The following is a 26026-nucleotide window of genomic DNA, read 5'->3' as shown; positions in this document are numbered from 1 at the left end:
CAGGTTCTGAGTTGTTTTTCTAAAGTAGTGTGTAAGTGAATTTGGTGGCTCTGAAGGAGAGGGACTCTCAGCAGAGGCTGGTGTGCCAGCTTCTATATGCATTGGTGGCTGGATCCTGACTTTAATATATGATTTACTATTATGGTATTCAACCTCCTTTGGTCAGAGACTGCCAAGGGTCTGATAACAGCTTGTGTGGTGGCTTTGTGATGTAGACTACTATTTTCACTAATGAGCTACGTGCCAATTTGAACTCTGATCTCCAGATGTGAGAAGTTGGTTCATTAGCCCCTCGCTCCCCCACATGTGGCTGTTTTTAAAAGTTAGAATCTAATGTGTGTGGAAATTTAATGCAGAGAGGGTGCTGATACAGTTTCATTTATAAGCAAGAAAGATGTCGGGACACTGTTGGTTTTGGTTCAGTGGCAATTAGTGTGTAGAAACTCTGACTTTCAGGGGACAGTACTTCCATTTTCCTGGGTCCATCTAGTGATATAAGGGATTTGTAAAGACCTGAAGCACAGGATTTCAGGAGTGCAGATGAAGAGCCTAGCATCTCAAGTCAGCTATACCCTGGCATTAAGGAGAAACCCCATAGGGAGAGTTTCCAGGCAACCGAATGCTGTGGGGATGGCAAAACCTGCAACTGAAGGTCTGGTAGTGGCAACAGGTAAGATAAGAGCTCTTAGAAAAGTACTTGCAGAACTTGATGCCACCAGTTAGATGCAATAAGGACTGGAACTTTGGGAAAAGAGACAACAAATTTTGTGCTGGATTAATATATTTTCTGTTACTGATAAACATCTGATTTCTGTGATAGACTTTAGTTATTAGTTAGTTGAAAAGCCTGAATAGGGAATAAAATTTTAATGTGAAGGAGACTGCAGTATTTGTGCTCCATTCATAAGGAAAAAATACAGAATCATTAAAGAATAAAGTAAAGAAGGGATGGAGGGCCCTCTTTGGTGATCTTTACATCCTGGTAGCAGAGCTATTTTGTGTCCTTTACCTCTTGTGTCATTGACAGTGATCAGTGCCAGGCAAGTTGTGATATGAAGCGTGACCAATGACATCTACTGGCTATGGAGAGACTTGCTTCACTTCTTATCTCAGTGTCTCACATCACTGTTTGCTGTAGCCCGCTCTACAGTGGTATACTGATGCCTCCTATAGGATTCTAAGAGCAAGAGAGAGAGAGAGACTTAGAAATCCTTACTGTTTTTGATAAAAACAGCTCAACCTTGCCTTGTAAGGTACTTAGAGAGATGTTGGTGGTAGGACACCTGAATATATATAATTTTTTTTTTGCTGTTTTATCAACTTACACATTCCTGTTTAGTTTAAAGGAGAAATAAGGATAATGTGCAGAAGAGAGAGCATGTTTATGATGCACTTCCTTTTGTCTAAAGGTTAAGCACATTTATTTTGATTTGAATGAATACAAATTTTGATCACTTCCTTAATAAATTGAAATCCACACCATTAAGAACACAACATGGGTCATCTCAGTTTAGGCATTTTTAACAGACCCTTTGCTAAGAATGTTTTTACATAGTATAAAGTACCTGCTTTGGACATCTGGAAATAAGTCATTAACAGAAGGATATGTGCATATGTGATTCTCTTCTGTACAGAGGCACAAATGAGTGGATAACTGTCCCTAAGAAATATTTTTCCTGTTCAGCCTAATAATGAAATAAATGGCAGTTGACCCAATAGACAAAATAATTTGACGTTTTTATCTTCATCATCAGACATTTATTTTAGACTCGTCTCAGCACTCTCTCTTCTCAGAGTATCATTTGATGGCTGAGACAGTCCAGATAATGTCAGTGGGTATGTGAAGCCAATTAGAAGACTAACATGGTAAAACAAGGTATAAAAAGACAGGCAAGGGAGGTGGCAGTGGAAGGGGGTATGGTGGACCTGGAACAGAGAAGGACAGAGCAGCTATAACAGCTGTCTTTTTGAAAGAAAAAAAATACTAAAGGAGACAGAAGAGAAGCAGAGATGAATCAGAAAGGCAGGTGAGGTGAGTAACATAGCAAAGAGGGCAGCTGAGAAGTAGTGGAAAGTGTGAAGGGGGAATGATCAGAGAGGAATGGGGAGCAAACGGAGGGTCAGGAGAGCTGCAGAGATGTATTAAGGAAGTAGGGTGGGAGAGGATTACCCTGAAGAACAGAGAGACCCTTAGCTGGTATCTGGCCGCCTCTGTCAGCTGAAAGGGATTTATGTGGGTGGGATTTTCCTTTTTTCATTTGTAGCGCTGATGTGTTTCATGGGCAATTCAATTTGCTTCATTTTAGATATTTAGATATCCTTTTATTGCCTCTTATCAGAGGAGGCTTCACCTGTGTCCAAACTGTTGGCATGTATTATGATCATGTCATCCAGTAACTTGGGAAGATGAATGCCAGATCTACAGTTAAGCACTTGGTTATTGGTTTAACCTACACTCAACTTTTAATTGTCCCAAACCTGTGTTTTAAGAAAACCGCAGTAACTACAAGAGGTTTGAGTTTGAGGCAGGTTTTGAAACTGTGCTTTAAAAGAAAAAAATCACAACAAATAAAATAGTACAGCTGAGTGGCCCCTTTAAAAATAAACCTCTGAATTTAATGCCAGCTCTCTTGTGGTGAAATGAAACAGAAGAAATTCAGGCCGATGGAGAGTAATTGGATTTTGTGGTTGGTTTAGGGTTCGGCATTTAGGCAGCATCTACAGGTGAAGAGAGAAAACCAGCTTTCTCCCCACCTCTAGAATGAAATCCTGGCCCCACTGGAGCCCATAGGAGTTTGAAACCAAAGGCAAATTGGGCCAGGATTTTACACCTATTGTTTAAAAAGTCTAACACTGTATTTTGGGATTGGGTCAGGGGAAGAACTGGCAACATCCCAAAGCTTCATTCTCATCGGTTACTAGAATCTCTGGATGCAACTAGGCAATGGTTATTGCATATCACCATGTTCAGTGGGACTGAAAGTCTAATCAAAGAACTTCATTTGGACTAACAGAGGATTTACAATGGCTCTTTTGCAAAACCCACATCAATTTTCAGTAAACTCCTTTTTGCTTTATTTTTGAATTGTGTTAAAAAAACTCAGCTATTTGACTGATCCTAGCAGCAGGATTTCACCAGACCTGCACTCAGTTCTTTCTCTTCTTACTTCCTGTGCAAGGGCTAGAAATACCCAGAAGAGACTCAAAATAAAATATATGAAGATCAGTGGAGTGGTAAACGATGATAACAGGGCAGAAATGCAGAGCAGTCTGGATCACTTGGTAAACTGGACCCATACAAACAAAACCTGTAATACAACCAAATACAAAGTTATACAGAATGAAGGGGACCTTTATTATGGAAAGCTGTGACTATGAAAATGATCGAGGGATCATAATAGAAAAGTAACTGAACATGAGCTCCCAGTGGGATACTATGGCAAAAAGGGCTAATGTGATCCTTGCATGTATAAACAGGGGAGTAGAGAGCGGGGGGCGGTGTTTGCCTTGCCTCTGCATATGGCACTGGTGAGATCAATAGTGGAATACTGCATACAATTCTGATCACGTTTTTAAAAGGATGTTGAAAAATTAGGGAGGGTACAGAGAAGAGCCACAAAAAGGATTCCAGGGCTGGAGAAAATGCCTAAAAGTGAGAGACTTAAGGAGATCAATCTGTTTCGTTTATCAAAAAGAAGATTGAGAGGCATCTTGATTTACAGTGTTATAATTATTCTCATTAAGAAAAAAATACTGGTACTGTAGGGCTGGAGAAAGGTGGAGAAAGGTATAACAAGATCCAATGGCTGGAAGCTGAAGCAGACAAGTTTAAATTGTAAATCAGGCACATGTTTTTAACAGTGAAGATGATGAATCATTGGAAAAAACTACCAAGGGCATTTGGTGGATGTCTTCAAATCAAGACTGGGTGTCTTTCTGGAAGATACGTTTGAGTAAAGCCTAAACAATTTAGTGGGCTCAACGATGGGTATCTGGGTGAAACTTAATGGCCTGCAATATACAGCAACTCAGAGCAGATGATCTAATGATCCCTCTGGCCTTAAACTATGAATCAATGAACAAAGTGTGCAGCTGAGAAAAGAAAGTGACTTGCTTTACTCAACAGCATCCTCTCCAGCTGTAGGAGTCTTTCTGGAAGGGTACTGGCCATAGTGTGGTGTAGTAGGAAGAGAAAAGGAGCTTCAAATAAAGAGAGACTGGGGAGGAAATGTAGAGCATCAGAGTAGAAGTCAAGTTGGTTCTGGTGGGGTTTTTTAAATGTTTTACAGCAAAAACTCAAATTGATAAACATTAACACAGCTTGGCAAAAAGAAAGAACCCCAAGTAGAGATGCTGAGCTTTAAATGCCATATATTGGGTGTATAGGGTTAACTCTTCATTATTCAACTTTGGTTGGGGCTGAAATAACGATTGTAAAGTGTGTTCTCTGAGGTATTGGCCCATCTGTCTAATCTTAGTATGCCACGTAATCTCCACCTCCCACAACCAACTGTATTGTCATGTATCAACTGGAAACATAAAATAAGGGGCTCCACAATTAACCTCTCTTTCCCATCCTTTTTTGGGGGAGGGATGGCTCAGTGGTTTGAGCACTGGCCTGCTAAACCCATGGTCATGAGTTCAATCCTTGAGGGGGCCATTTAAGGATCTGGGGCAAAAATTGGGGATTGGTCCTGCTTTGAGTAGGGGGTTGGACTAGATGACCTCCTGAGGTCCCTTCCTACCCTGAGATTCTATGATTCAAACAACAAAAAACAAAAAAACCCTTCCCACTCCTTTGAAGTTCTTCTGCTATGCTCTCTTCCACTACGGTGCTGGAAGCTTGGTACTAAACTCTGCACTTCGTTTAAGAAAATTTGTCATTCTACCCCTTGCATAAGATACAGTGAAATCCAGCATAATATGACATAATGGCAGCTTGAAATATCATCCCTTCCTGGCTTCCAATTCTAACAATGGGTAGGTTTCCCTCCCTGTTTCGATAACTGCCTAAATTACACAATCAAGAGGTTCAGTTGCATCAGTCATTTCTGCTGTTGCTTAGTGCATTTTCAGCTAACGGAACTTGTTGGTGAAAGCTGAGATCTGTAGTCAGAAGGTAAATAGCTGGTTTGGTAATGACTAGTTTAGATCCTGAGAAAAGCAATAAATAGCCTTCCTTATTCAGACAAAAGTTGTCTTAACTCCAGTAGTGACCCAGAGCGGATACAGGATCGTCTGAGCTCTTGCATGCACAAAAGCCAGTATGCCGAGATCTAAAATAAAGTGATTTCCTTGGTGCATCGGAAGTAAAAAAAAAAAAAAAAAAAAAGACTTTGCCTTTGTATTTTGTTACATATTAGGTACAAACTCCCCCCCCTCTTCCCACATTCTCTTTAGGAATATTGAATATTCTTGATTCAGAACTTGGTAATCTTGGTTATTGGCTTGTTGCTATTTTATACTTCTTAGTGATCAGCAGTTAAATAAAAAATTGAAAGTGTCAACTAGTTTTACGTAAAGAAGGCCAAACTAGCGATAATAATTTTCTTTGCCTACATCTCTGAATGGGCTTATACTGAAAAAGGCAATGTAGCATTAAAAAAAGGAGAGAGATAAATGAATGGCAGAATAAATAATTTATGCTAATGAAATTACTGCAATTAGTAGTTCCACAATGACCCTTTTAAAAGCCACAGCTGTTAATGTCAGGAAGTGCTGTCACTGCTGACCTTATCATAAGAGAAAGTGACAAATTGAAAATGCAGGGAAGACCAATCATCAAAGAGGTCTGTTCGGGAACGATTAGAGTTTTCTGAAAAACAGTGTGAATTACAACCAGCTGCTCTCTGGCTCGGCATATCTCCCATGCTGTGCCATTTTGTTAAGCTTGATAACAATAGTTATTTTGCCCCATTGAGACAAGTTGTCTCAGGCCACTTGCAGCTCTACCGGAACCCACTTCCTCCCTCACTGATTTACAAATGAAACTGTTGTTAAAGAGTGCTTTTCAGGACTGTTGAGTAGAGACCTCTCATAAGCATCATGATTGGGTAGGGGCCAGTTACTCTGTAAGAAGGTTGCCCTTGGCTAGGATGGATATCTGTACTGTAGTGTTTGTGTGTATAATAGACATTTAAAAGTAAAAGACTGAAACAGATTTCTGCTTGTGACCAAATGTGCATAAAATATTTTTGTTCATTTCCTTGCTTTAAGAAACAGATTTCTGTATTGTATTTTATATTAGCTGGGTTATGCTACCTTGGCTCCAACAAAGGATGTGGAGACTCTAATTTATTGTTTTAAAGGCAATTTATTTCAACTTTCCATGTATGCAATCGTTCTGTGTTTAGTTCCTGCTTCCGATTTCTGTTATTGCAATCACAGGTGAAACTGTTTTTTTAAAGCTAGCTTTTAAAGCCACAAAATATAACGAGGCGTCTCACTAAGAAAAATTCTAAGTCTACACCAACCTGATTGTAATATTAATGATGTAGGTTTGAAACATTTAACTGCATCAGCAACCACTCACGAGCAATTTTCCAAAAGATCTCTAAGCATTATTGACAATGCTTTGGTAAATTATGTGTGTCTTTCCTAAGAGTTGGTGTAGCTCATTTAATTCATATTAATTGATTTTTAGGCTTCCCTTGATTAATTGAACTGGGTTCGTCTTGTACAGAATGCAATAAATAATCATTAAAATGAGGGAGATGTGACTCCACAGATTATAAAGTTAAGTACATTAGAAGTCAGAGAGGACAAAATGGAAAAAAAAGTTTAACCCAAGAAGTATTTTCCCAAGCTCCAAGTTCTACAGAATATATATGTATATATGCTAGTGACTCTAATTTTCTTAGACTTGTATTTTTTTAATAAAAAGCCCAAAACATTTCTCATGGAAAATTAGCTTTTCATTCCAAGCTTTATTCAGTAAATAGTGCTCCAGATCAAAGCCCCAGGGTGGCATATCTCATCTGCTGGGAATTTTGGAATGAAAATAATTTAAAGACCTGCGCTTAGAACGCTCCTTGTCCTGTCCCTTCCCATCCTTTCCGTTTAACTCAAGCTAAGTGGATAAAGATGGAATTTCACTTTTGTCCATGTTTTGTGCTTGGCATGGGACTACGTGAGTAAATATTATTCCTTTCAAGAGCTTTAAATATGCTTTGCCTGTTTTGATTACCATGTAGTATATTGGAAGAGGTTATACATTCTAAAGGATCATAAAGTAGGATTGTCAAATTAAAACTATAGGAAAGAAGTTATGAAGAAAAGCTCCATTGGTGAGTACAATATACATACATCAGTGGCTCTCAAACTGTGGGTCAGGACCACAAAGTGCATCGTAACACCATTTTAATGGGGTTGCCAGGGCTAGCTTAGACGTTCCCGGGACCAAAGCCCGAGAGCTTCAGCCCTGGGCATCAGGACTCAGGTTACAGGCCCCCTGCCTGGGGCTGAAGTCATTGGGCTTTGTCTTTGCCCCTGTCATAAAAATGAAGGGAAGGGTAACCACCTTTCTGTATACAGTGCTATAAAATCCCTCCTGGCCAGAGGCAAAACCCTTTCACCTGTAAAGGGTTAAGAAGCTAAGATAACCTCGCTGGCACCTGACCAAAATGACCAATGAGGAGATGTCATAAATATAAAGGGAAGGGTAAACCCCTTTGAAATCCCTCCTGGCCAGGGGAAAGCTCCTCTCACCTGTAAAGGGTTAAGAAGCTAAAGGTAACCTAGCTGGCACCTGACCAAAATGACCAATGAGGAGACAAGATACTTTCAAAAGCTGGGAGGAGGGAGAGAAACAAAGGGTCTGTCTGTCTATATGCTGGTCTTCTTTGTCGGGGATAGACCAGGAATGGAGTCTTAGAACTTTTAGTAAGTAATCTAGCTAGGTATGTGTTAGATTATGATTTCTTTAAATGGCTGAGAAAAGAATTGTGCTGAATAGAATAACTATTTCTGTCTGTGTATCTTTTTTGTAACTTAAGGTTTTGCCTAGAGGGGTTCTCTATGTTTTTGAATCTAATTACCCTGTAAGATATCTACCATCCTGATTTTACAGGGGGAATTTCTTTATTTCTATTTACTTCTTCTATTTTTATTAAAAGTCTTCTTGTAAGAAACTGAATGCTTTTTCATTGTTCTCAGATCCAAGGGTTTGGGTCTGTGGTCACCTATGCAAATTGGTGAGGCTTTTTATCCAACATTTCCCAGGAAAGGGGGGGTGCAAGTGTTGGGAGGATTGTTCATTGTTCTTAAGATCCAAGGGTCTGGGTCTGTAGTCACCTAGGCAAATTGGTGAGGCTTTTTACCAAACCTTGTCCAGGAAGTGGGGTGCAAGGTTTTGGGAAGTATTTTGGGGGGAAGGACGCGTCCAAACAGCTCTTCCCCAGTAACCAGTATTTGTTTGGTGGTGGTAGCGGCCAGTCCAAGGACAACGGATGGAATATTTTGTACCTTGGGGAAGTTTTGAACTAAGCTGGTAAAGATAAGCTTAGGAGGTTTTTCATGCAGGTCCCCACATCTGTACCCTAGAGTTCAGAGTGGGGGAGGAACCTTGACATGGTGGTTATTCTATTCAGCACAATTCTTTTCTCAGCCATTTAAAGAAATCATAATCTAACACATACCTAGCTAGATTACTTACTAAAAGTTCTAAGACTCCATTCCTGGTCTATCCCCAACAAAGACCAGCATATATACAGACAGACCCTTTGTTTCTCTCCCTCCTCCCAGCTTTTGAAAGTATCTTGTCTCCTCATTGGTCATTTTGGTCAGGTGCCAGCTAGGTTACCTTTAGCTTCTTAACCCTTTACAGGTGAGAGGAGCTTTCCCCTGGCCAGGAGGGATTTCAAAGGGGTTTACCCTTCCCTTTATATTTATGACAGGAGACAAGATACTTTCAAATTTGGAGGGGGGGAAACAAAGGGTTTGTCTGTCTGTGCCGGGAACAGATCAGGAATGCAGTCTCAGTACTTCTGTTAGTAAGTAACCTAGCTAGAAATGCATTAGATTTCCTTTTGTTTAATGGCTGGTAAAATAAGCTGTGGTGGGTGGAATATATATTCCTGTTTTTGTGTCTTTTTGTAACTTAAGGTTTTGCCTAGAGGGATTCTCTGTTTTTTTAATCTGATTACCCTGTAAAGTATTTACCATCTGGATCTTACAGAGGTGATTCTTTTACCTTTTCTTTAATTAAAATTCTTCTTTTAAGAACCTGATTTATTTTTCATTGTTCTTAAGATCCAAAGGTTTGGGTCTGTGTTCACCTGTACAAATTGGTGAGGATTTTTATCACGCCTTCCTCAGGAAAGGGGGTGTAGAGCTTGGGAGTATATTTTGGGGGAAGACGTCTCCAAGTGGGCTCTTTCCCTGTTCTTTGTTTAACACACTTGGTGGTGGCAGCATACGGTTCAAGGACAAGGCAAAGTTTATACCTTGGGGAAGTTTTTAACCTAAGCTGGTAAGAATAAGCTTAGGGGGTCTTTCATGCAGGTCCCCACATCTGTACTCCAGAGTTCAGAGTGGGGAAGGAACCTTGACACCCCCCTCCCCCGCACTGGGGGTTTGAGCTGAGTCAGGCTTGAGTCCCTCCCTCTTCCCCTCCCCCCCAGGGTCACGTAGTAATTTTTATTGCCCAAAGGTGGTCACGGTGCAATGAAGTTTGAGAACCCCTGACATACACTAAGTAATGGATTAATTGCCTAACCCAATACTCATTGAAGTCAGTAGACTCCCTTTGATTTCAAATGGCATTAGATTGGGTGCAATCCTGTTCTTTTGAAGTCAATGGCGGTATCCTCAATTGACTTCAAGTAGGAACTGGATTGGGGATTATGACATATGTGGGAGTCTGTGGGGATCAGTGGAATCAGAGCAAGGCCATCATGCACATTTTTTTACTTGACCTGAACACTATTTTTCAATCAAGAGTTCCAGAAGTGAAATATCAAATTCCTAGCACATTAACTCTACTTAATAGTACAATGGTGATTAATTATAGATCTTAACATTTTTAGCCTTCTGTTGGTGTTTTTTAAAAATAACTCAAATCAGGGATGCTGGAACAGGGGGCCATGGTCTCATCACTTTTTACCGGCTGTAAGGACGAGCAATGGGAGAAGGGGAGCAAGTGGGTGATGGGGTCTTGGAGGAGAAGAGGTATGCAGCGGCGGGGCCTCAGGAAGAAAGGGTGGCACGAAGGCAGAGGATCACAGAGAAGGCACAGTGTGGGACGGGGCCTCAGGGAGAAGGGGTGTAGTCTCAAATATATGGTGAAATGATGCATAGCACTCAACTGCTGTGGCAATGAAAGTCTTGTGAGTACTGTGAGAATTATTCTAAATTGTAAAAAGTTGGGGAGACTCAGTTCGATTACTTGAATACTTTGTTTAGTGCACTGAAAGGGTTATGCTTTTGAAATGGAGTTTGAAAATTACTATTGCTGGCAATCCTTCCTTAGTTGTGTAACTGCTTCTGAGGTATATAACTGTATTTAATCTTTGAAATATTCCTTTGCCCTGTCATTTAGATTTGTTTTTGTTCCTTCGATGTTTTCAGCCACGTGTTCAGGATTCCATTTGCCTTTTTATGGCCTATGCTCACACCAGTGTCAATGAGATGAGTGAAAAATATTATCAGAACGAGAGGCGGTACAATTACACCACTCCAAAAAGTTTCCTGGAGCAAATCTCACTTTATAAGGTCCTGCTGGAGAAGAAATACAAGGAGATGTCCAAGCGCATGGAACATCTGGTGAATGGCATTCAGAAGTTAAAAACAACAGCTTCTCAGGTAAATTATCACATATAAGGAAAGACATACTCTTGTCTCTCTCTCTCCTCTAAGGGATGCATTTTTTTTTCAATCTGACCGTGGCAATATTAGTAATCTTATATTGAAACATCTCTGCACCTTTTCAGTAGGCTGCTGAGTTCTGGCACTGCCAGTTCAGTGCTGTACTAGGTCTTTGAAGCTGGATTTTATTTTATGTGGTGCCTTTCAAACTCCCAAGTACGTGTAGATGACTGTCAAGGAAATGGGTTACTATCTTAACATTTGAGCTAGATTGTGGCTCAAAGTCAGAGCCTGCCCTAGAGGGGTGAGGAGGGCCCCAGAAGAAATTTTGGGAGTCTCAGAGTGCAGTAGCAGCAGGGCCACCGTAGGAGAAGGTACAGACGTGCTCCTGTCTGTGACAGCTGGCTGGCTGATGGGAAAGGGAGGGTTAGAGGGGTGAAGCCATGCCATCATTTCTTCCTGTCTCTTTTTAGGAGGCTAAGCTAGTTAGCTGTAAACAGTGCCTGTGCTCCCCACCAAACTGTGACTCGTCTCTGCACAGGGATACCAGGAGGGGAAAAGCTCTTTGGATCCTCTTTTCCCTTTTCAGCCTCAGACACATGCTCATGGCTGGCAATTTGTTTGCTAAAACTAAGAAGTCCCTGTGTTTATAGATCTAGAAAGAACATTCAGTTGTGGTGTTTGCATAGCATTGCAACTTTGTGCTAGTGCATGAGAACCAGGGGGGAAACTATTCCTATTGTTCAAGCTGAGGGATGTGAAAAAAGTAAACAGCCAACATAAAAGCTTTTTATTACTGTATTAACAGTCAGCTTTAGGATATCACATGGTGCTCATGAAACAATGCCTCAAGAGGGTTAAGTGGGAAGATTCCCAGGGTTCTAACAGAGGCAAAGGTGGGGAGAGGTTGTGTAATAATTTTTTTTTGGGGGGGGGGGGAGGCTTCAGCATTTCATCTTAACGTTTTCCAGCAAACAAACAGAACAGCTCTCAGATCTTCTGCTGGCTTTGAGGTTTAAAGCCACTACTACTGACTTGGCACCTGTCTGTATCAGGTTATAGTTTATCTCTTCTGATTTGATACAGAATCATATCATGACCAACAAGCAGATAAAGTGCTTGAATGAGTAAGAAAAACCAAAGAAGAATAAGAAGAATATATATTTTAAGCACTTCCATTATGCATGGAAAAATACTGTTGTTGAATATTTTGATGTGGGCGACTAGTATGTCAGGCAATAAATTGCTCTTTCAACAGACAGGTAGCCTTTGTTAAACAAAACCTGATTTATTTATTTATTTATTTATTTATTATGTAAACCCTTCGGCAAATCTCCATTAAAATTATCTATGAAAGGCTTTTCAGAGCGATTAATGAGCATTTTGCAACATGTCCTGTTGCTGGTGTTTATACAGTTGCATCTACGTCAGGGCTTGCAGCACCTTGTTGAGCTGCTTAGACATCTGGTTTCAAGAACAACCTTGGTCTCTCATAAACTGGACAGATCACGGTTTGTGCCCATCAGAGGAGGGGCTGAGGTTTTGGCGGTTGTGGTTTGATTGTTTTGTATAATTTTGTTAGTTCATTTAGAAAGCAACAAACTTCTCCCCTGAGCTACAGAAATGGGGCTGTAGTATGGAAACAAATCATAACAAGTGAAGATGAAAAATAAGGGATGGATACTATTTTGCTTTGAAATGGAACTGAAAACAAAGCTAAAGTACAAGTTATATCCAAGTGTTATACATCCCCCTTCAGGAAGTGTACTTGTTCCAGAACTGTGCCTGATTAATGGCTACTCCAAAAAATTTCTTCTCTGTTGCACTGCAGGTAGAAGACCTGAAATCCAAACTAGCCTCTCAAGAGGCAGAACTACAACTGAGAAATCAAGATGCTGAAGCTTTGATTACTAAGATAGGGCTTCAGACCGAGAAAGTGAGCCAGGAAAGAGCCACTGCTGATGCAGAGGAGCGAAAGGTCAGTCTAATTCCACCATTTAGGGTTGTTGAGCTATATTTAACACAAAATAAACCTTTGTAGGTGAACAGTTTTGAAAAACTTCCTCTCTAGGGAGCATGAAGTCTAAAAAATGGTCTGAAATGCTGTTACAAGTATAAGTATATACTTGTAACAGCATTTCAGACCATGATTATCATTTGAACTTTCTTTACATTATGCATTTTCTCAACCTTTTAGCTTTTAATGATATGAAAGAACAATAAATACTGAGCTCATTCAAGCATATAATGGATGTGGATCTTCAGAATCGGGCCTATCTGTAATACAGTAATGGTCACAGAGTCTTCTCTGAGAACTTTAGGTTTCTAAAGGCTTTGTGGTTGTAATTAAATTGAACAACTCAATTGATATCAAAGTCCATTCCATTGCCTTACATTTATTTCCAAATTTTGAATCCTAAAATCCTTCCATGGAATGTATAAGTAGGGTGACCACATGTCCTGTTTTGGCCAGGACAGTCTTTTTTATAAGCCCTGTCCCAGCCATCCCGACTTTTTTGGGAAAAGTGGGGCATTTTTCCTGTTTGCTCTTGCCAACTGATCAAATTTGCAAGAGCAAATGGGAGAAATACCCACCTTTGTCAAAAAGTGTGAGCAGCAATGCCAGCCCCATGCAGAGCTTGGATAGGGAGCAGGCAGAGCTCGAGCAAGCAGTGACACCAGCCCCAGCCTTGTGCAGGGGTGGAGGTGGGGCACAGGGCAGGCAGGGCTTGAATGAGCAGTGACACCAGGCTTGAGTGGGGAGGGGAGCTTGGGCAAGCAGTGATGCCAGCCTCGCGTGGCCGGGGTGCTCCAGCAAGCAGCTTGGGCCAGCCCCAGATGGGAAGGGGGAGGTGTTGGGCAAGCAGCTCATGCCTGCCCCATGCATCAGGGTCGGGGGGGTGCTCAGGCTAGTCCCATGCAGTGTCCTGTTTTCCTTTTGGGAAATAGGGTTGCCCTATGTGTAAGCAGTTTCGAATCTTCATCCTTTTTCTCTGCTCTACTCAGCATATGGAATTATCTATCAATTTTATTATTAAAAAGACAAAGAAACTAGACTCAGATTCAGGGTTTTATCCTGAACCGAAAAGTTTAAACCACGAAATGAAGCATCCTATTTTTGCACTAAAAATACAGTGACTATACCTTTGTTATCATAGCTATTGATCTGTTGAAGTCCCTGTGGCCTAATGGACTTCTGCAAGCTTGGCAGTTTGCTGTGAAAACTTGTGTGTTGTCTCCATTACCGACATCAGAGAGACGACTTTCCTAATGTTTCAGAATAGCAATTAAACTGTTTTGGTGTAGGGACAGGTAACTCAAGTCACAACAAATTTTGTAAACTGAGTTGAGAACAGTCACGGTCATACTATGCTGTCTGTAGGGCTGTCAAAACTTTCACCTTTCCTTGTGGCTATCCTTCATCCCATAGCTGTTGACTTGCTACAAGGGTTACTATTTGGGGTGCTTTATTGTTTTAATGCAACTTTTTGAGCCTCATTCTGCTTTCGTTAGAGACGGTGTTTTTTTGTTTTGCCACTGATACAATAAGGGTCTGCTCCAGTTTCTACTTATATCTCTCCACTTTATGCTAATTATGGACGTTAACCTTGGCAAATCCCATTTTATACAAGAATTTAAAAGATTTGCCGTACATGTTAAAATCAAAGTAGCACCATTAAACTTGCGCAGATTGGATTGCTCAGGAAAAGCTCCCCATTTTTTTCAATCACCTTTCAGTGGACTTTTTATTGCATCTGTTCTGCATGTTTCCGATAGATTTAGGATTGAGGAATGTCCTTGTCACAATTCAAATTACTTCATTAAGCAATTAGGTACAACACAATTAGATATCCCAGGCCATTTTTTCAGGCTCGAGGCAAAGCCTCCTGCCTATAACAATTGCAACATTCCCTTTACTTGTCTTATTGCTCTGCTAAAACATTTTAATTGGGATGAAGTTATCTGTGTGTGTGTGTGACACTAATCCCAAGATATTTTAAAAAGCTGCAGATGGTCTATAAAGACTAATTTGCACCTGAAACTTTTTATAAAATGTGATCAGCAAATGAGAATTCAAGCAGTTTATAAATATTTTTCAAACCATGGAATGTTGGCAATTAATCACACTTATTTTAATTACTTTAGTTTAAAACCTTTAGAGTAGGGAAGTGTGACAGGGTCCCCAGTGTGCAGCCTGGCCTGTGGAACTGCTGAGCCTCTCTAAACCCACCAACCTGAGGTATCCCTCACATTTTGATGCTGATGTCAAGCTACAAACATCTAATAAGCACTGAACTTACACAGACATCCACAGGCAGGGACATACCTGTGATACATGATCTCCCAGCCACTCATGAACTATCAATACGGATGCTCCAGCCAATTCCTTCCAGCTCCCCACCCTTGCACCCCAGAACTGTACCATCTTGCACTGGGTCAGAACCCTTGCCAGTGCAAGTTCATTGCCTAGTTTGCCACTTCTTTGTGGAAAAGTGGACACGCACTAGCCTTTGTAACCTGAGCAGATTTCCCAAGCACTTTAGACAACTCCACTGGTAAGGATAAAACATCAAAATGAGTTTATTAACTACAGAAAGATAGATTTTAAGGATTTTAAATGGTAGGCATAAAGGTCAGAGATAGTTACCTTAATCCTAAACTTTTAGTCTAAGCAAGAGTTGAATCAAACAGCTTTTCTCACCCTGACAGATGATACAACCAGGTTACAGTTCCTCTATACACAGACTGGACTCTCTTTCTAGCCTGGGACCAAACTTCCCCAGTTCAAAGCCTTTGTCTTCCAGAGGAGCTTCCAGCTGTTGACATGGGGAGGGGCGAAGAGAGACGAAGAGATGATGTCATTTCTTTTTTTATTTTTTTATTTTCTTCCAGCTTGCTGGAAAGATCCTTGCTGTTTTGATGGGATCAGGCACTTCCCATTGGTCAAGCAGTCTCTATTTCGTACGTGATTTCTCTAAGGAGTCTCTGGGATGGTTGATTCTTTTCTTTATAGGTGTTGATGAGCTATTAACACTGTATGGCTTCTGATGGCTACTCCTTTGTTGTAACTGAAAGGTTGGTTTTGGGTGTTCCCAGCCTGACAGCATATTCCAGTAACAACACTGCTCATACAATGGCTGTACATACAATCCAATGGGACATCCGATGAAGTGAGCTGTAGCTCACGAAAGCTCATGCTCCAATAAATTGATTAGTCTCCAAGGTGCCACAAGTCCTCCTTTGCTTTTTGCGAATACAGACTAACACGGCTGCTACTCTGAAACCTGGGATATTTATGTTCAACAGATCAAGACTTTTAAAATGATACCTCAGAAGGTATATTTTGTACAAAACATGTGAACATGGAGGTTCCAAGGTGCTCCTACTACAGAACATCAGAGGAAGCTAATGGTGTAGGGATTTTGCAAGTTTTAAAGCATTTACTAGATGCCTTTACTAGACGCCTTTAGAGATGCCCTGCCTATAGGGGAGAGGGGAGGGATGGGGTGGTCAGATCACGTCAGAATCATCCAGAGAGGAAGGACGGGTCTGGATGGGACCAGACCCGTGGTGTAAGCTGGAGCTTGTACAGGAGTCAAGAGAGTCTGCGTATAGGTATCACTTCTTTTGAGCTTGTAAACAATGGCAGTTGCTCTGTGGGCAGCTGCAGTCACTCTTCGATGTGGTAGGTTGACATCACCCAGAGTAGCTGTACAGCTGTAAATGCATTGTGATATGTCTTGCTTTCGAATAAGGAACCTGCCCCCTTCAAAGCAGAAAACCACACTGTCACACTAGTACAGTGGAGTATAGGTATTGTGGATGCTAGAATTACATGGCGTAAGCATGGGGAGTGAGGCTGGAACCACTCTGACTGCCCCCTCCGACTAAAACAATGCTTTTGGTGTGTGTGCTGCACTTGGATCATCATGTTCACTAGTCCAACTAATTTTTACATGTGATTGTACATTTGATTTCCAGCTTCCCCAGCAATTCAGATATTGCTCAGGAGCTCTTACCTGTAGGAACTTCCGCCCTGAACTGGACTACTAAAATGTTGGGGATAGGTTTTTAATACTGATCTCCACTTGGAGGAGTGGACTGATTGAAATCACCCTTCTGTCTCCCATTCCATTACTTTTTTTTCTTAAAAATCAATATAGCTTCTTAACTTCCTCCAGCCACCAAGAAGCAAAGAGTAATAGCACAATAAACAAGAACAAGGAAGAGAAAATTAGGGAAATCAGAAAATGGAAATAAAACTAAAGCATCAGCTTGTGTGATATTTTAATTGTCTATTCTGTTTAATGGAAAGGACTACATCATATTTGAACCACTGCATGGTACTGTTTATGATGCAGGCGAGTTCAGTTGGTACATGTTCTTACCATTTTGAAATGGTGTTACATATGTTGTATGCAACGTTGTTGTAGTCATGTTGGTCCCAGGATATTAGAGAGACAAAGTGGGTGGGGTAATATCTTTTATTGGACCAATTTATTGAAGAGCTCTGTGCACCTCCAAAGCTTGTCTCTCTCATGAACAGAAGCTGGTCCAATAAAAGATATTCCCTCACCCAACTTGTCTCACCACAGCTGTTGGGCTGATCTGCTGACTTGTACCTTCACATATAATTGCAGCTTGTCTAAAACAGAATTTGTATTTTTTCCCATGTATAGTATAGCAGTAGCTTAGGCTGGCCGGCTTGCAGCACATAGAGAGAAAGTGTGAACCAAGGAAGATCTGAAAACTAGTACTTAATTTTAAAGTATGCTATGTCTGTGATGCAAACTGACGTATGCTGGGAAATTCAACCTATAACTCCCACCAACTCAATCCTGAACTCAAGTTGTTTTGGAGGTGGGGAAAGGCAGGAGGGACTGTTAAGCTTCGTTTTGAGTTTCCTGGTTTAGCAATGTGTCACTTAATCTGAGTTTATTCTTAGTTTATTGTTTTCTTTGGTTTCCTAGATGTATTATAAATACACACACACACACGGCTGCCAGCCCAGATTATTGTACAAACAACTACTGTAGTTAGGACATTACCTATTCATAGTAAAAGTTCTTATGGAGACTTTTTACTACCAATGCACTGTAGTGGCTATCCAAATATTAATATCCCAATCACTGTAATATTTTGCTTTCTCCATAATTAGACTTTATTCAAGCAAGACCTAACAGGAAATGTGTGCATGAGAAGCTATTTCACATGAGTTGTGAGGTACAAGGATAAAGACCAAACTACATACAACTGACTTCAGCCCCAGGCAGCATATCCTTACAAAATAAGTACAATAATTTCCCAAATATGTAATTGTAAGCATAGGCACCAACTTCTGCTCGTGCCTGTGGGTGCTCGACCCCCCTGTGCCTCCTGCCGTGCCCCCAATTCCACCCCCTTCCCCAAAATACCTGCCCCAACTCTGCCCCCTCCCTGCTCCGCCCCCATTTCAACTCCTTCCCCAAATCCCTGCCCCGGCCCCGCCTCCTCCCATGAGCATGCCACGTTCCTGCTCCTCCCCCTCCTTCCCGGAGCTTGCTATGCCGCCAAACAGCTGTTTGGCAGTGGCAAGCGCTGTGAGGTAGGTGGAGGAGCAGGGATGCGGTGTGCTCAGGGGAGGAGGCGGAGGAGGAGGAGAGATGGGCTGGGGGGCACGGGGAGGGGAGCTTGGCTGCCAGTGGATGCAGAGCACCCACTAATTTTTCCCCATACAGAAATTCTCTACTGAGGTCTTGTCTACATGAGAAATTTGTACTGATATAACCCAGATCGGTTTTTAAACTGATATAGTGAAACCATTGCACAAGGATGTGTGGATGCTCTTATTTCAGTTTTAAGATGGCTTAATTTGGTTTAGCTTAAGCCTGTTCTTAATAGTTTGGCTGAAGTCTATCTTAAACAAAAATAAGAGTGCCCATAAGGAAACTGCATTGATTTAACCATATCTGTTTAAATTCCCACCTGAAATTAAACCAGTGCAAATACTAGGGGAGTCCATTGCACTCTGTCAGGTTACTCATGGGGTCTCCTTAGAATCCCTGGGTATGTGAATGGCAGCGGAGACCATCAGTAAGTGTCAGAACAAGAGAAGTCTCACCTATATAGTAGTCAAGACATAAAATCGGACAACCTGACAGTTAGAGAGAGAAAAGCTGTGCTGCCCAGATACACAGAGACTTCTGGGAGAGAAGCCTGTAGGCACTGCCCAGCTGGTGAAGGCTGGGGATGGGAAGAGTGGGGGCTGTGGTAAACACCTTCCCCCTGCAGGTAGCAGCAACAGCAGGAAGATAAGCAGAGACTGGGCAACTTGTTCCTCCACCATAAGGTTCAGTCACTACAAGGAGCCAAGCAGCTTGCTCCCCTACTGAGCCAGGAAAGAGCAGCATTAGGAGCACAGGGAGACACTGGAAAATGATTCACCCACTCCCTGTTCAGAGGAGAAGTAGCCACTGCAGAGGGTTAGGCTATGTCTACACTACCACGGTAAGTCGACCTATGCTACACAACTCCAGGTACACGAATAACGTAGCTGGAGTCGATGTACCTTACATCGAGTTACCCCGGGGTCTACACTGTGGGGGGTCAGCGGGAGAAAATCTCCCATTGTCTTACGTTACTCTTCTAGTTGGGGGGTAGAGTACAGGGGTCAACTTTACTAGACCCGCTAAATCAACTGCCGGTGGATCGATCTCGGAGCGTCGATCCCGGCTATAGTGTAGACCTGCCCTTAGAGACTGAGCAGTGGAGGCAGGATCTCCACTGCTGCAGCAGCTGGTGCGGGAGCTAAGAGAGTGAGGAGATCTGGTGTGCTGCTGGAGAGCAGGGGAATTCTGATATCACGGGTAACTTGGAATATCCCTCTGCTACTCCCAAGGAACGATGGGACCTGCTGAAATTCTAAGAGCTAGCTGCACCAAAGGGCCCCAGCTAAACCAGGATTCCCTGCCAACAACTCACCTACACCATTCTCCAAGAAGCTTGCAATGTATTTTGAGGGATCAGAATAGCCTAGTGTGGAAGAATCTGACAGGTTCAGACTTGGATGAAGTAAGACTGGTGGAGTAACCCTGAGCTTGTAGGGAGCCAAGACAGACCTCTTGTCAGCCATGCTTCAAATAATTCAACTCACGTATTAGGTGTCTGATAGTCAAGCAGGAGTTCTGTGGTCACTGGGGAGACACTGAGGTGGTACTTGTGCAAGTGACTGTCTGACAGCATCTAGAAGGGAAAATTACTGGTGGCCTAGGCTATTTTTGATGGTCATATTTGTTTCTGAAATTTGTTCTTTGCTCTGGGGTAGATGTGGTGCTCCTCGGGGCACTCAGGACTGTGAGTCACCTTGTTGCCACCTGCCTGCGATGCAAGGAAGCCTTGCCTGTGCCAGCTGGGTGTTAACTCCCTGACACAATCAGCCTGTCAGGTGCTCAAACACTCTATTCTAAGCTACACCAGTCCTGCCAGTTGAAAATAGCTGCACTGCAGCCCCTAAGTCCCTTCAAAGTGTCCCCCTGTGATGTGCAGCCCCTGATCACTGGATACCCACAGAAATCCCAGATCCTCCATTTCTAAAGGAATGGTGTACTCTAGTTTTGCCTTAGAACACTGCTCCTGCATCATATGCAGCATTTGAGTTCAATTATAATAAATCAAAGAGAAATTTATGTAAGAAAAAAAGAGATTTAACTAGAAACCCAGGGGAACAAATGGTTACATACAAAACTAAAAAAACCATAAAACAGGAGCTAGGGCCTACACTTATTAACTGTTACCTTTCCTAGCTAATGCGCAGATAGATTCTCACACCCAAAGTTGTCTTTTGTAGCAATCACTAGCCCCAAGGAGCAGGACCCAATCTTTCATGAAGCATTTCTGCTTCTCGGAGAATGGATCCAGAGTATCTTTCTCCATCCTGTTGATATGTTGAATCAGTCTGTTGCCTTTATTCACTGACAGGGTGACCCCCTTGCTGTCATATCCTTCCTTTCCACTTCCAGATGGTTTCAATGTTTATAGTTTACCTTTGATGGTTTTCCATTGGCTTCTTTGGGTTGTTGCAATGGCTGACAATAGAGCAACATATTACATATTTGGCTAGCCTGTGCGGGGTGACAACACCCTCTAACTTGACTGGGCCTCCACCGAGACATACGCTTTTTCTCTGGTGACTCATTTTCACTCCAAGACCATAAAAGCATAATTTTCCATATAGTTACATTACTCCTTAGATATCACCCACATCTCACAATGGTTATGGGTATCAATAAGTTACACACTTTCAGTAGAGACCTCACATGCTACCTTTTATGGATAAATACCATGAAAGCAATGTATTATGTATAGTGAGTTTGTCAGGACTGAGACAGGAGTTGCAGTGAACCCTGTGCCAGTTGGCACCCATGGTGTTTTTGTGTCACAGTATGGCCAGGCTTCTCCTATCCTCTTTCCAAACTCTCCACTTTCCACCATGCAAACTGAGCAGAAGTTCAGCACTCCTCACTTATCTATCACTACCCCAGTTTTAAATCCCCAATTTTAGGGGGTAGCAGTGAGCAAAATTACCCTTTTCAACCTGCCCCCAGTCTAACCTTCGTTGAGGGAACGACCGTTTTTCAGAGGTTATTTCCCCGCATCAGTGCCCTCCCACTTTTCTCTTCTTCTTCCACGTGGCAGAGCTGATCAAACTGAGTAAACAGGGCATGAGATGCTCCCACCTCTAAGGAGAATGTATCATGAGGCAAAGACTAGGAGCTCTCCCACAATCGCTCACAGCCCAGGGACCCTCAGGAAAAGGCCAGGAAAAGGGGCTCATATTTAAGACCTCTGGCCTTATGCAGCACCAGCCAAGACTCTTCCAGAGAAACCTCTGCAACAGTGGTGAGCTGGAGCCGGTTCGCACCAGTTCGCGTGAACCAGTTGTTAAATTTTGAAGCAGTTTTAGAACCAGTTGTTAACCCGCTTCCCTGCAGGGGGCGCTGAGGCTTTGATGGGCTCCGGACTGGAAGTGATGTAATTCCTGCTCCGGCCGCCGGGGGCGCTGCACTGCGGGAGCCATGTGGGCTGCCGTCTAGCCCTGGGCATGAGCCCTGTAGCTGCTGCTGCTCTCCTGGCCCTCGGGCTCCCGGTGCTGCCTGGTGGGTCCCCGGCTGCTCTGCTGGGCCTGGGCTGCGTCCTGCTGCTCTCCCCGTGAGCACCCACCCCCCTGCCCGCAGCCAGCCCCTGCCTCCAGCCACCCCCTGCCCTGCCCGCACCAGCCCCTGCCGCACCCCCTGCCCTGCCCGCACCAGCCCCTGCCTTCAGCCACCCCCACACTCCTGCCTCCAGACGCACCAGCCCCTGCCGCACCCCCTGCCCTGCCTCCAGCGATCCCCTGCCCTGCCCGCACTAGCCCCTGTCTCCAGCCACCCCCTGCCCTGCCTGCACCAGCCCCTGCCCTGCCCGCAGCCAGCCCCTGCTGCACCCTCTGCCCTGCCTCCAGTCACCTCCACACTCCCTGCCGCCCCCCTGCCCTGCCCGCAGCCAGCCTGTCTCCAGCCACCCCCCGCCCTGCCCGCAGCCAGCCCCTGTCTCCAGCCACCCCCGCACCCCCTGCCCTGCCTGCAGCCAGCCCCTGTCTCCAGCCATCCCCGCACCGTCTGCCCGGCCTGCACCAGCTCCTGCCACACCCCCTGACCTGCCCACAGCCAGCCCTGCACCCCCTGCCTCCAGCTAGCCCTGCCCCACGTCCACTGGTGCCCTGCACTTCCCAGGGCAGTAACCCTGCACACCTGCTTCAATGAGGGGGGCAGGGAGCAGCTGGGACCCACACATGTGCACACCCTAGGGTGACCAGACAGCAAGTGTGAAAAATCAGGATGGCGGGGGGGGGGGGTAATAGGAGCCTATATAAGAAAAAGACCCCAAAATCGGGACTGTCCCTATAAAATCGGGACATCTGGTCACCCTAGCACACCCCCAGGGAGTGGCGGGGACCCACACGTGTGAAATGGAGCTCATTTCTAGTTCAGGCCCATCTTTTTAAAAAAGAACTTTAGGCAGGGTTAACATACATCTGTATTTTCCCGGACAGGTCAGGCTTTTTGGTTCTTAAATCGCCGTCCGGGAGGAATTTTTAAATCTTAAAAATTCCTCCCGGGAAAATACAGACGTATGGTAACCCTGTTGGTACAAAAAATACATACTGGGGCACATCCCTTAAATCAGAACTTTTTATAGGGAACCAGTTGTTAAGATTTTGGCAGCTCATCACTGCTCTGCAAGGTTCTTGGGACTATACAAATCAGACCATCCTCACTCATCAAGAACCATTCAGGCTGGCTCTTTGGGATTTCCAGGATCCCCTGAGAAAGGAGCACAACAATTTGATGACTCTCCTATATATAAACAGGCAAGGAGTGTTGTCCTTATTCTCTACACAACAGAGAGAATATGGGGAAACCACATGGGCACAACTGGATTCCAAATAATGGTATTTACTAACTATATACAAATGCACAAGACTTCACTAGATACTGTGACAGGATCAGGCCAGATGGCTACAGGAGAGTATTGGGGTTTTTTTTTTGGTCTTTAATGTGACTTTATTCTTTCAGCAAAAAGAAGAGTGAACTCTTAAGCGACCAGAGCAGAGGCAGTGGATGACTCATACTTCCACTTGGGTGGGAGTACTCTCTTGATCTTGTAGTAACAAGCCAGCCTGTGAATTCTGCTCTCAGTCAGAAGCAGACGACATCTGGCATCTTTATCCTTCTGAGTAGCAGCCATGTTAGTCTGTATCCACAAAAAGAAAAGGAGTACTTGTGGCACCTTCGAGACTCACAAATTTATTTGAGCATAAGCTTTCGTGAGCTACAGCTCACTTCCTCGGATGCTGTACCTCACGAAAGCTTATGCTCAAATAAATTTGTTAGTCTCTAAGGTGCCACGAGTACTCCTTTTCTGTTTCTCTCAAGATGTTTATGGACAGCAACAGCTTTCTTGATCAAGTGGTACAGATCCTCTGGAAGGTCTGGGGCAAGTCCCTTGGACTTAAGGATCCTTAAAATTTTGTTGCTAGTGACAAAACAAACTTTGGCAACACCATGAGAATCCCTTAGGATTACACCGATCTGTGAGGGAGTCAGACCTTTCTTAGCCAGTTTGCAGATCTGTTCCTTTATGTCATCAGAAGTAAGTTTTAACCATGTGGGCACACTGACTGGGACAGGCCCTTCCTCGAAGTGTGCATGCGACCCATGATGGCGAGAGTGTTAGAAGGCAGATATATTAGTCCCAGATTAAGCAGGTCCATTTTCCCTGGGTAAGGTAACAGGGGCAGTTCCAGAACAAGAAGGAACTTCCTGGAACAAATTCAGGCAGGCTAATTAGGACACCTGGAGTCAATTAAGAAGCTGCTAGAATCAATTAGGGCATGCTGGCTAATCGGAGCACCTGAGTTTAAAAAGGACCTCACTTCAGTTTGTGGTGAGCGTCTGAGGAACTGGGAGCAAGAGGCACTAAGAGCTGAAAGTGAGGAAACTACAGTCCATCGGTGATCTTCCTGAAAATACCATCCTGGCCACTATGGATGTAGAAGTGGCCAGGATGGTACACCTCTACACCAACATTCCACACAAAGATGGACTACAAGCCGTCAGGAACACTATCCCCGATAATGTCACGGCAAACCTGGTGGCTGAACTTTGTGACTTTGTCCTCACCCATAACTATTTCACATTTGGGGACAATGTATACCTTCAAATCAGCAGCACTGCTATGGGTACCCGCATGGCCCCACAGTATGCCAACATTTTTATGGCTGACTTAGAACAACACTTCCTCAGCTCTCGTCCCCTAATGCCCCTACGCTAGTTGCGCTATATTGATGCATCTTCATCATCTGGACCCATGGAAAAGAAGCCCTTGAGGAATTCCACCATGATTTCAACAATTTCCATCCCACCATCAACCTCAGCCTGGACCAGTCCACACAAGAGATCCACTTCCTGGACACTACGGTGCTAATAAGCGATGGTCACATAAACACCACCCTCTACCGGAAACCTAGTGACCGCTATTCCTACCTACATGCCTCCAGCTTTCACCCAGACCACACCACACAGTCCATTGTCTATAGCCAAGCTCTATGATACAACCGTATTTGCTCCAACCCCTCAGACAGAGACAAACACCTACAAGATCTCTATCAAGCATTCTTACAACTACAATACCCACCTGCGGAAGTGAAGAAACAGATTGACAGAGCCAAAAGAGTACCCAGAAGTCACCTACTACAGGACAGGCCTAACAAAGAAAATAACAGAACGCCAGTAGCCATCACCTTCAGCCCCCAACTAAAACCTCTCCAACGCATTATCAAGGATCTACAACCTATCCTGAAGGACGACCCATCACTCTCACAAATCTTGGGAAACAGGCCAGTCCTTGCCTACAGACAGCCCCCCAGCCTGAAGCAAATACTCACCAGCAACTACATACCACACAACAGAACCACTAACCCAGGAACCTATCCTTGCAACAAAGCCCATTGCCAACTGTGCCCACATATCTATTCAAGGGACACCATCACAGGGCCTAATAACATCAGCCACACTATCAGAGGCTCGTTCACCTGCACATCTGCCAATGTGATATATGCCATCATGTGCAAGCAATGCCTCTCTGCCATGTACATTGGTCAAACTGGACAGTCTCTACGTAAAAGAATAAATGGACACAAATCAGATGTCAAGAATTATAACATTTATAAACCAGTCGGAGAACACTTCAATCTCTCTGGTCACGCGATTACAGACATAAAAGTTGCGATATTACAACAGAAAAACTTCAAAACCAGACTCCAGCGAGAGACTGCTGAATTGGAATTCATTTGCAAATTGGATACAATTAACTTAGGCTTGAATAGAGACTGGGAGTGGTTAAGTCATTATGCAAGGTAACCTATTTCCCCTTGTTTTTTCCAAACCCCCCGCTCCCCCCACTGTTCCTCAGACGTTCTTGTTAAACCCTGGATTTGTGCTGGGAATGGCCCACCTTGATTATCATACACATTGTAAGGAGAGTGATCACTTTAGATAAGCTATTACCAGCAGGAGAGTGGGGTGGGGGGAGAGAAAACCTTTTGAAGTGATAAACACCCATTTTTTCATGGTCTGTGTGTATAAAACATCCTCACTGCATTTTCCACTTTATGCATCCGATGAAGTGAGCTGTAGCTCATGAA

The 26026-nt window shown here is 43.4% G+C and overlaps 1 protein-coding gene and 1 pseudogene across 1 annotated transcript in view; one reads left to right on the top strand and one right to left on the bottom strand.

Annotated features, from left to right (window-relative positions):
• DNAH11 (dynein axonemal heavy chain 11) overlaps nucleotides 1-26026 on the top strand; it is a 289112-nt gene that overhangs the window by 169306 nt on the left and 93780 nt on the right. The window contains exons 56-57 of the mRNA XM_073333745.1: nucleotides 10567-10800; nucleotides 12635-12781. Of these exons, the coding sequence (XP_073189846.1) occupies nucleotides 10567-10800; nucleotides 12635-12781 (381 nt within the window). The remainder of the gene's footprint in view (nucleotides 1-10566; nucleotides 10801-12634; nucleotides 12782-26026) is intronic.
• On the bottom strand, nucleotides 23367-24040 carry LOC140907551 (small ribosomal subunit protein uS15-like; annotated as a pseudogene).

Source organism: Lepidochelys kempii, chromosome 2, assembly GCF_965140265.1.
Source record: "Lepidochelys kempii isolate rLepKem1 chromosome 2, rLepKem1.hap2, whole genome shotgun sequence".
NCBI lineage: Eukaryota > Metazoa > Chordata > Testudines > Cheloniidae > Lepidochelys > Lepidochelys kempii.
Note: the sequence above shows the minus strand (reverse complement) of the source record. Positions and strands in the feature narration are given on the sequence as shown.